This window comes from Humulus lupulus, chromosome 7 (genome assembly GCF_963169125.1).
Source record: "Humulus lupulus chromosome 7, drHumLupu1.1, whole genome shotgun sequence".
In the NCBI taxonomy this organism is placed as follows: Eukaryota; Viridiplantae; Streptophyta; class Magnoliopsida; order Rosales; family Cannabaceae; genus Humulus; species Humulus lupulus.
In genome coordinates this window covers 30,781,245-30,791,436 of record NC_084799.1, presented here as the reverse complement: position 1 = coordinate 30,791,436, position 10,192 = coordinate 30,781,245, and the positions used below count along the sequence as shown (strand labels likewise).

The window sequence follows — 10,192 nt, the reverse complement described above, 5'->3', positions numbered from 1 at the left end:
AACGATGATAAGGGAAAGAGAAGTTGACTTCCTTTGTTTGGAATCATTTCAAGAAGCAAAAAATCGATGGAGTTGAGAAGGCTATTTGTAACTATTGTCAGAGGAAATTAGGTGGAGCATGCAAAAATGGAACGAGACATTTACATGATCATTTTAAGATATGCCCTCTTAGGAAGAATCGGGATATAAAGCAATCAATCTTGAATCCAAGTAGGAAGAAGGATGGAAGTACTTCACTAGTTGCTGCCCACACCTTTGATCAAGAGTTTTCAAGAGATAAACTTGCTAAGATGATCATTTTGCATGAGTATCCACTCAATATGGTTGAACATGATGGGTTTAGAGGTTTTGTCAACTCTCTCCAACCATTATTCAAGCATGTATCTCGAACTACTATTAGGATGGATATATTGAAGATATATGAGAGTGAGAAGACTAAGACAAAGAACTCCATAAGTGACAATCGTAGTAGAGTTGCAATCACAACTGACATGTGGACATCAAATAATCATAATAGAGGGTATATGGTGGTGATTTCACATTATATTGATGATTCTTGGATTTTGCGTAATCGGATTATTAGGTAATATAATAATTTGTTTAGAAAAATTGTGTTTTATGTCTATATTTAATACTATTGTATACTAACTACTTTTATATGCATTCATCTGTATTGTAGGTTAATATATGTGCCTACCCCTCATACTGCTAAACTTCTGGTAAAAGAGTTAATGGAGTGTTTGGTTGCATGGTCTCTTGAACGTAAGTTGTCTACCTTAACTTTAGATAACTGTAGTGTGAATATTTCCATGATGGATCAAATGAAAGAAAAATTTAGAAGTGCTTCTTTACTTATGAAAGGAGAATTAGTTCATATGAAATGTAGTGCACATATCTTGAATTTGACTGTTCAAGAAGGATTAGGAGCGATTCAAAGTGGCATAGAAACTATTCGTGAGAGTGTAGTTTTTTGGACTGCCACTCCAAAAAGAGTTGAAAAGTTTGAAGAGGCCAAGAAAGGACTGTCATGTTCAAGCAACAAAAAGCTAGTGCTTGATTGTAAGACTAGGTGGAATTCCACTTATTTGATGCTTACTAGTGCCATTGTTTATAAAGATGTCTTTAATCGTCTAATACACACTGAGAAAAAGTACAAAAAAGAACCTAGTGAGCGTGATTGGCTTTTGGCTAAAGTTATGTGTGAGAAATTGAAGTTGTTTTATAATGTCACTGAGATATTTTCTAGGACCACATATCCTACTGCTAATTTATTTTTCCCTAAGATTTGTGAAATTTGGTTGTTGCTTAGGGAGTGCCTTTGATCTTCATATGATGAGATTAAGATAATGGCTGCAAATATGATGGAGAAATTTGAGCAATATTGGACTTTCATACATGGGATATTAGCCATAGCAACTGTGTTGGATCCAATATTTAAGATGAAATTGATTGAGGATTACTTTCCTCAACTTTATGGTGGTGAATATAAAAATGAAGTTGAGAGGATTAGAATGTTGTGCTATGATTTGGTGAAAGAATACAAACCAAATGATGGAAAAGAAAGTCTTGTTGATAATTTGTTCCATGGTTCTAGAGCTGATGATGATAATGATGAATGTGTGGATCCTTTGGCTTGTTTTTATTTGTTTGTTAGTAGTACTTCAAATGTGGATACTTACAAGTCTGGGTTAGAGTTGTACTTGGAGGAAGCAGTTTTGCCTAGGAGTGCATAATTTGATATTTTAGCTTGGTGGAAGACAAATGGTCTTAAGTATCCTACATTGCAACAAGTTGCTAGAGATGTTTTGGCTATACCAGTGTCTACAGTTGCTTCTGAGTCTGCTTTCAGTACTAGTGGAAGACATGTGACTCCTAGTCGCAATAGGCTTCATCTAGATACATTGGAGGCATTAGTATGTACACAAGATTGGTTATGGGATGAGAAACTAGGTATGTTAGTTGTAGCTTGTTCTAATAATTTATTCTCCTTTACATAAATATTATTCTAATGCCTATGTTATTTATTTCTTAAATGTATCACAAAAGAGAGCTTCATGTCGAACATTGTTTGAAGATGTCAAAGATGATGAAGCGGTAAGTTATGTTTTCATTTATTTTTTTATTTACATTATTATTGCTGAATATTTTTCTATTCACTCATATTTGGAGTTATGATTTTAGGGTCCAAGTTTTGTGGATTTTGATTCTTGAAGAATGAATTAAAGACTCAAGTGATGGTGGTGACAGATGAATGGTGGTGATGGTGACTACTACTAGTTAATAAAGTTGAAGACATTATTATGAATTTATGATTATATTTTGTGTTTGTATGTTTGTTTGAATTTTAAGTTTATGAGTTTTTATTTTAACTTTTGCATGGATTGTGCTTAATTTTAGAACTTATCTATATAAATATGGATCATGGAATGATGAAATTAATTTTATGTTGTTTGAATTTGGTGGTTGCAAATGCTCTTTGATTGTGAAATATTCCAATTAAATAGTTTTTATTTTATTAATTTATAAGAATTCACCGACGGGTTCCCCGTTACCAACAGGGGTTTCCCGCCCCATTCCCCGTCGGGAATTAGGCGGGGGCGAGGAATGCATTTCCCACACCCCCCCGGTCTCGTTAGGCGTGACCCTATTGTTTGTATTGCAGGGCGCGACCCTAATGCTTATGTTTAATATGCGTTTAAATATTATGTGGATATTATGTCATGTGATGCATGTTTGTGAGTGAACGGCGAAGGCCGAGAACGGCAAGAAGCCGGGTACGGCAAGGGGCCAGGATCGGCGTTGAGCACACGGTGTGCAGGTCGTTAGGGCGAGACCCTCCTAGGGTGCTGGAGCCACCCTCTTGGTGAAGACCGCGAACCCAGGGCCTGGTGAAGCGCCCGGGGCTGCGTTGGCCGCTATGTGTTTAGCCTGTTGGCTGCTTTGTTGTATATTGTGGTTTGTTATACATATGTTATAAGTTTTGTGTTGAGTTTTCTTGCTGAACTTCAGCTCACAAGTGTTTTATGGTGCAGGCAAGGGCAAAGGAAAGATTGACCAACCATGAGTACGAAGAGTGTAGAGTGAATTAGGGCTGTGCAAAAATTTTTACAACCCGCCCAACCCGAATAAACCGCCCAAACCAACCCGAAAAAATCGCCAAAAAACGCAACCCGAATAAACCGACCAAAATTTAAACCGCCCAATTAAGAATATATTATTTTTAATATATTCAAATAAATATATAAATTAATTAAGTTTTGTTTTAATTTTTTTACTATAAATTTAAAATATTGTTTTAAGCTTAAAAATATAAACTTTACACTATTAGCACTAGTATTTAAAAAAAAAATTACAAAAATGTTAAAAAAAAAATACCACTTTTGTTTGGGCGGGTTGACCCGATCAACGCGCAAAAAAAAAATTCAATTTCAGTTTGGGCGAGTTAACCCGACCAACCCGCCCAAATTATTGGACGGGTTAAAAAAAAAAAATTTCTTAATTGGGCAAGTTACGGGTCACTTTTGTTAACCCGATTATGACATTGGACGGGTAAAAATGTCTTGTAACCCGACCAACCCGCCCAATGCTCAGCCCTAGAGCGAATGGTACATGTTCGCCCTACCTGTCTGCCACGACCAGGATTATTTTGGAAAAACTACTGTAATAAACCATTTTGTCGCTTAGGTCGACCTTAATTGTATTTTTGAGTTGTAATGTATTTCTTAAACAATATTTTGGGATCCCAACTGTATAATATTTTTATAAATTTCAATAAATGTCCAAACTTTATAATTTACATCATCAAACGAGTTTTATTTCATTTAGTCACACTTTTAACCTAAAACCTCGGTTAGCGAGTTGATGACACATTTTTAACTCACTTAGTAATGACTCTAAGGAAGTAGGGTGTTACAATTTCTCTCTCCCATGACATATTTTAAAAATAGGTAGTTATGAGAGCATATATAATAATTAATAAGTATTATTACGCCTAATAAGTGATATTTCCCTATTAAATTACTAATGTACCTTTATTTTATAATAACAATTTTAGGGATATAAAAGTAATTATAAAACAATTTAATTTTCTTCACTTCCACTTTACTAAACAACTATAATAGAAATCATATTTCTTTTCTATCTTAAATATTTTATGGAATATACTCATTTGGTACTCTGTGTTTTTACAAAGTATCATTTTGGTACCCTCTGTTTTCAATAATACTCATATGGTACCCTGTATTTTAAAATCGTACATATTTGGTACCCTAAACTCAGATTTGATAGATAAATTTTTGTCAATATAATCAAACTGTCATCAGTTATATGTAATTATGTAATTAAATTTAAATTTGTAACTTACATAATTGACAACAGTTTGATTAAATTGACAAAATTTTATCTATCAAATCTGAGTTTAGGGTACCAAATATGTACGATTTTAAAATACAGGGTACCATATGAGTATTATTGAAAACAGAGGGTACCAAAATGATACTTTGCAAAAACATAGGGTACCAAATGAGTATATTCCCAATATTTTATCTCTTAAATTTTTTCTTTTCTTAATAATTTCTTTTCTATTTACCAAACACAATGTTAGTTCTTGATTGGTTTAGAGTCGCCATAGTTGTCAACCAAAAATTACATAAAATATTGATGTAAGAAATAATAAATGTAAATGAAAATAAGTAAGATAATAATATGAGAAAACGTTGCTTTTCTACTATTTCAATTCATTGATAGAAAGTTGAAGAGAGTACTCACTATTCCTTTCGACCCTTTTTACAATAGGTATTCTTATGTTTATTAGGGAAATTCTAGATTTGATTTAAATTCAAAAGTAAAAAACATATTCATCTTTCTTATATAATACATGCAACAAAAATCAAATATATTGGTGATATAATTTTTTTTAGAATATTACATGTAATGATCAAAATCATTATAATTAGAAACCTTATTTTACAATAGAATTCTCAAGCCCAACATAAATATGTTATGTTGAGCTTTATTTTACAACAAATGAAGGCTCAAATATTGAACTCTTAACCTCATGGATACAAAGCTACGAGGGGACACCTCTACGCTATTATTTACAAAAATTTGGGAGATATCTGTTTTGGTCAGCAAGTTCAGATATAGTCCTGACAGAATGTTGAGGCGGTTGTAAAGTTGGAGGGAAAGCTATGCAAACAACAACGTGAATCAACAAAGCAACTCTATTATGAAGTTGTCAATAGGTTTGCTATCTTTGCCTGTTAGCTTTTGTCTAGTCGCACTTAATTACTAGTCCATGTGCCATGTATGTAGTAGGGTCAGATCTACTTATTTATGCCAAATGTTTGAATTGCTTGCCGATTAAATTTGTTGGAGGAGAGAAACAAAAATAGCGAGAAGGTCTAAATTGTTCAGCTATACTATTTTTCTAATTTGCAAAATAAAATATTCTGTTTGTAATGATCCAAATTATATATATATTTTTTTAAAAAAAAAAGATAACCAAAAATTGTGTAAGCCTTATATTATTTTACTTAACTAAAAAATTATTTTATTAAATAGAATCATTTAGAGCATTTTAAAAAAAATATATTTTAAAAAGAAAGTATAGTGCAAAATGAATCACCTTCGTATTTCGTATATGTTATATCTCATTCATCTCCCACTTTATTTATTGATTAGTCATCCTGATCGCATCTAAATAATCATAAAATTTGATTACTTCCCAGTTCAGATTTAGTGATTACAACCGTGAGTTTAGATGATTTTATATTGAAATGAATATTTTTTTAGCTGAATACATCTCTTTTAAAAAGCGAATATGAAAAAAACGTTATTGATATGATAGTTTATCCTAGTCTTAATGAAAACGAATATTGAAATCATTTTAGAGAACTACCAATAGATGATCTATTTTATTTTTTAAAATACTTCCTTAAAATATATATTTTTTCTATTTTACTTCTAAATTTTACATTATACTATACATGAGCTTATCTATATATTTCTCTATATTATTTAAATATTATATCTTTAAACATATTTTATTAATTACAGTAAAATAAAATAATTAAAAAAAAATAAAAATAAATATATATATATACTAAATGAGTGAAAGAAAACTTATAAAAAAAAAAAAATTAAAATATTATATAAAGATAAGTAAATGTTATGTAAATGTAGATATAGATTAATTGAAATTTGTGCATAACTATTATAAATATATGTATAAAAGAGCTGATGGAAGATGTTTTATAAGTTTTAGTTAAATATTATAGAAAAAGTGTATTACAAAATACATCACCAAAACATATATTTTTTTTTATAATATACCTCAAACTTTTATATTATACCATACATTAATTTTTCTATTTTTTCTCTACATTATTTAAATATTAATTTTTTTAAAAATATTTTATTTATTTTAAAAAATAAAATAATTAATATACTAATATCATACTCATATATATATATATATATACAAAAATTTATAAAAAAAATAATAAAATATTTATAAGTTGATGAATAATATTTTATTACATGCCCACAGAAATAGTATCCAATTTAGGCAGAAATACTAGTGGAGTACTCTTAGAACCGTGTAACCATTGAGCTATAGTTAAAATGAAAGCTGACACGTGCCAAATTTTAAAATAGAAAATGTATATATTTATTTGGATAAATAAAAATCGTAATTGGTAATTCAGTCTGAATAATTTAATGACCCACTATCACACGTATGTCACTGTTAACAACAGGTGCATCATAATAATACCTAGAAAATGACCACAGTGACCCCACCACCATTTCACTCTATTTCCAAACCAACATAACAGACAAGGTGCTTCACTTTACATTCCTCAGTTCCCATTTGACTATTTTGACTCCTCACTTTGCCTTCTTCTTCTCTCTTTCTCATCTCAATTTTTGAATACGCCATGGAAAACTTGTACCCTTTTCATCTCCTCTGTTTCATCATTCTCTTCGCCGTTTATTTCTCCACCCCCGGCGATTCCGCATATTCCATCGGCATCAACTACGGAACCGTCGGAAATAACCTCCCGCCGCCTTCCCAAGTTGCTAAGTTCCTCAAGACCCAAACAACCATCGACCGGGTCAAAATCTTCGATGCCAACCCAGACATACTCCGGGCCTTTTCCAATACCGGAATCGCCCTGACTGTCACCGTCGGAAACGGCGACGTTCCGGCACTCGCTAAGCTTCCCGGTGCTCAGTCATGGGTCGCAAACAACATTTTACCGTTTCACCCTCAGACGGTGATTAATCGAATTGCCGTCGGAAATGAAATCCTCGCCACTTCGGATAAGGACCTCATCGCCCATCTATTACCGGCCATGAAATCTCTTCACTCTGCTCTGAAGTTAGCTAACATTACCAGTGTTCAAGTCTCGACTCCTCACTCGCTGGGCATACTCGCCGCGAACTCGGAGCCACCGAGTTCGGCTCAGTTCCGAAGCGGTTACGACAAGGTAGTTTTCGCTCCGATGCTCGAGTACCATAGAGAAACCAAATCCCCGTTTATGATAAACCCGTACCCGTTTTTCGGGTTATCAGACACGACTCTGAACTACGCTCTATTTAAGCCAAACGGCGGCGTTTTCGACCACGTGACGGGGGTAAACTACACCAACATGTTCGACGCCCAGATGGACGCGGTTTTCTCGGCCATGAAGAAGTTGGGATTCGAAGACGTGGATGTCGTCGTTGCGGAGACGGGTTGGCCCTCGGTGGGTGACCCGAACCAGCTCGGTGTGAGCGTGGAAAACGCCTTGTCGTATAACGGAAACCTCGTGAAGCACGTGAGTTCCGGTAAAGGAACGCCGTTAATGCCAAACAGGACTTTCGAGACCTACATTTTTTCTTTGTTCAACGAGAACCTCAAACCCACCATTTCGGAGCAAAATTACGGGTTGTTCAGGCCGGATCTAACTCCGGTCTACGATGTGGACATTTTACGAAATGATCAGGTACTTTTATTTATTTGTTTATTTTGCTACTTCCGTTCACCGTTAATATCTCGACACGTGCTCGTGTTTACATAGGCTTTCGTGCTCATTACCTTAGACAATCACAACCTTTCTAAAGAACTCTGACACTTGCCAGCTTTATTTGCGTAGAACAGCATAACTCTGTTGTAGTGGAAGACAGAGCACATTATACAGGCTGTGGAATTACGAAAATGTCCTGTTCTAATTGTTTTGTTTCTTGACCTTTTAGGGCTATTTTCGTCACAAAAAGTTTGCTTTTTTAGACAGTAGGCAACATTTTAAATGAGATTCTTTTTACTTGCGGCGGGGGCAACGGGCTTATAATGCACGACCAATACTAATCCTTTTTCTTTTTTCAAAAAATAATAATCCTATTTATTTCTTCCAGGCATTGGGTCCTACATCTTCTGTGGCTCAAGCCCCATCCACCGTTGGTGAAGCCCCGTCGGCCCCATCATCCACCGTTGGTGAAGCCCCGTCGGCCCCATCATCTACCGTTGGTGAGGCCCCGACGGCCCCATCATCCACCGTTGGTCAAGCCCCATCTAACGTTGATCAGGGGAAAAGGTGGTGCGTGCCTAAATCGAACGTGTCTGATGAGGCATTACAGAAGAACATAGACTACGTGTGTAGCATCAAAGTAGACTGCAAGCCCATACAATCTGGTGGGCCGTGCTTTGAGCCCAATACAATCAGATCACATGCGTCGTACGCAATGAACGCTTACTACCAGAAATTTGGGCCTCAGGATAACAACTGTGACTTCAACCACACCGGAGTAGTTACTTTCACCGACCCTAGTAAGTTCGGAAGTTCACTTCAAACGATAATATATTACGATTTTCAACGCAACAATTATGTTTTCTATTAAATGGAAAAAAAAAAGTGACGCTTATATATATATTCTAATCAATACTTTGTTTTTTACTTGTGGTAGGTTACAAGACTTGCACGTATCCATTTCAAGGTGTGGATTTGAAGTTGGAAAAGTCGGTCGCAGAAGGAGGCCCTGCGAAAATGTGGACCATCCTTGAGATATTTATTGGAGTAGCTTGTTATACCATATCTAGACACCTCCTGTAATAATTTGCCATATATATACATTTGTAGTATTATTATCTATGTAGCTTACTAGCTTAGGCAGCCTTATATGATTTATTTTTATAGATTTTCTTGGCCTATTTTACTTGTAAAGCATGGTCTGGACACGTGGCAATTTTTGAGTGTTAGGCTTGAGGTGGTCGATTGTATTTGCTCCTCATATTGCATATAATGCTTATCCACGCTTGTATTTTGGTTTAATAATCTTACATTATTTGAGTCAGATTTTATGGTGGGTGAGATTATGGAGTGTGATGAGGAGAACGTGAATTATTTTAGAATGTTTCATAATGTGGTGAAGCATAAATTGTTCTTTTGAAACCTTTTTTTGGTAGTATATGATATATTGTATTTCCTTTCATTAAATTGCCGTTGATTGTTTAGTTGTTTAAGCTGTCTAGCTTCTATAAATATTTTGTCGTTTTGGTTAACGTTTAATTTGTGGAGCTATAAATCTATATTTTTAATAAATAGTTTATTCATTGAACATAATAAAAAAGTGCATAAAAAGATCTAAAAAATACATTTTTCTCGAAAATAAGATATTTTGTTTAGTGTAACTATATGGCACATCAAATATTTACCAAAATATTATAATAGATTGATGTTTGATTGTAGATAATAAAATGACAATTATTATTTTTTTCCATTTTTTTGTATAGTTGTTTATATAAAACGTTGAAATATCATTTTAATAGAATAATTTTCTTATAATTTTGGCAGAATGATTATTTTATCTAGGGAGCAGGAATAAAAGTCATTCCAATACACAAATAAAAATAATAATTTTTTTCATTAATTTTTTTACTCTTAAAATTTTATTCTATTTCTATTCCCATTACCATTTTCATTATTCCCAACCAAACAACCAAATATAAGAACATGACAATGTGTTAGTATTTTGGTGCATATTTTGTGCCCATGTATCATTCCTGGTTTTAGGTGTGAAGAATTTTATTTTATTTTGAAAAAAAGTTGCGGATGATTATAATTTTAAGTTGCTAAAATTTTAGTATTAGTGAGGGGAAAGAGTTTATTATAGCAAAAGGGCTATAATTTTGTTAGGGAGATTAGATATATAT

General features: G+C 33.7%; 1 protein-coding gene across 1 annotated transcript; it reads left to right on the top strand.

Moving 5' to 3' along the window:
- Window positions 1–6,725: 6,725 nt before the first annotated feature.
- Window positions 6,726–9,333, top strand: LOC133791085 (glucan endo-1,3-beta-glucosidase-like). The gene is made up of 3 exons (XM_062228976.1): window positions 6,726–7,988; window positions 8,398–8,809; window positions 8,947–9,333. Exons 1-3 carry the CDS (start codon window positions 6,939–6,941, stop codon window positions 9,090–9,092), a joined length of 1,608 nt encoding a protein of 535 aa, XP_062084960.1. The 5' UTR covers window positions 6,726–6,938; the 3' UTR covers window positions 9,093–9,333.
- Window positions 9,334–10,192: the final 859 nt, after the last annotated feature.

What these genes read in the sequence shown, in the direction of transcription:
- LOC133791085 (XM_062228976.1), top strand. Translation starts at nt 6,939, where the DNA reads ATGGAAAACTTGTACCCTTTTCATCTCCTCTGTTTCATCATTCTCTTC. An exon ending in ACATTTTACGAAATGATCAG is followed by an intron (nt 7,989 to 8,397) that starts GTACTTTTATTT and finishes TATTTCTTCCAG; the next exon opens with GCATTGGGTCCTACATCTTC. An exon ending in AGTTACTTTCACCGACCCTA is followed by an intron (nt 8,810 to 8,946) that starts GTAAGTTCGGAA and finishes TACTTGTGGTAG; the next exon opens with GTTACAAGACTTGCACGTAT.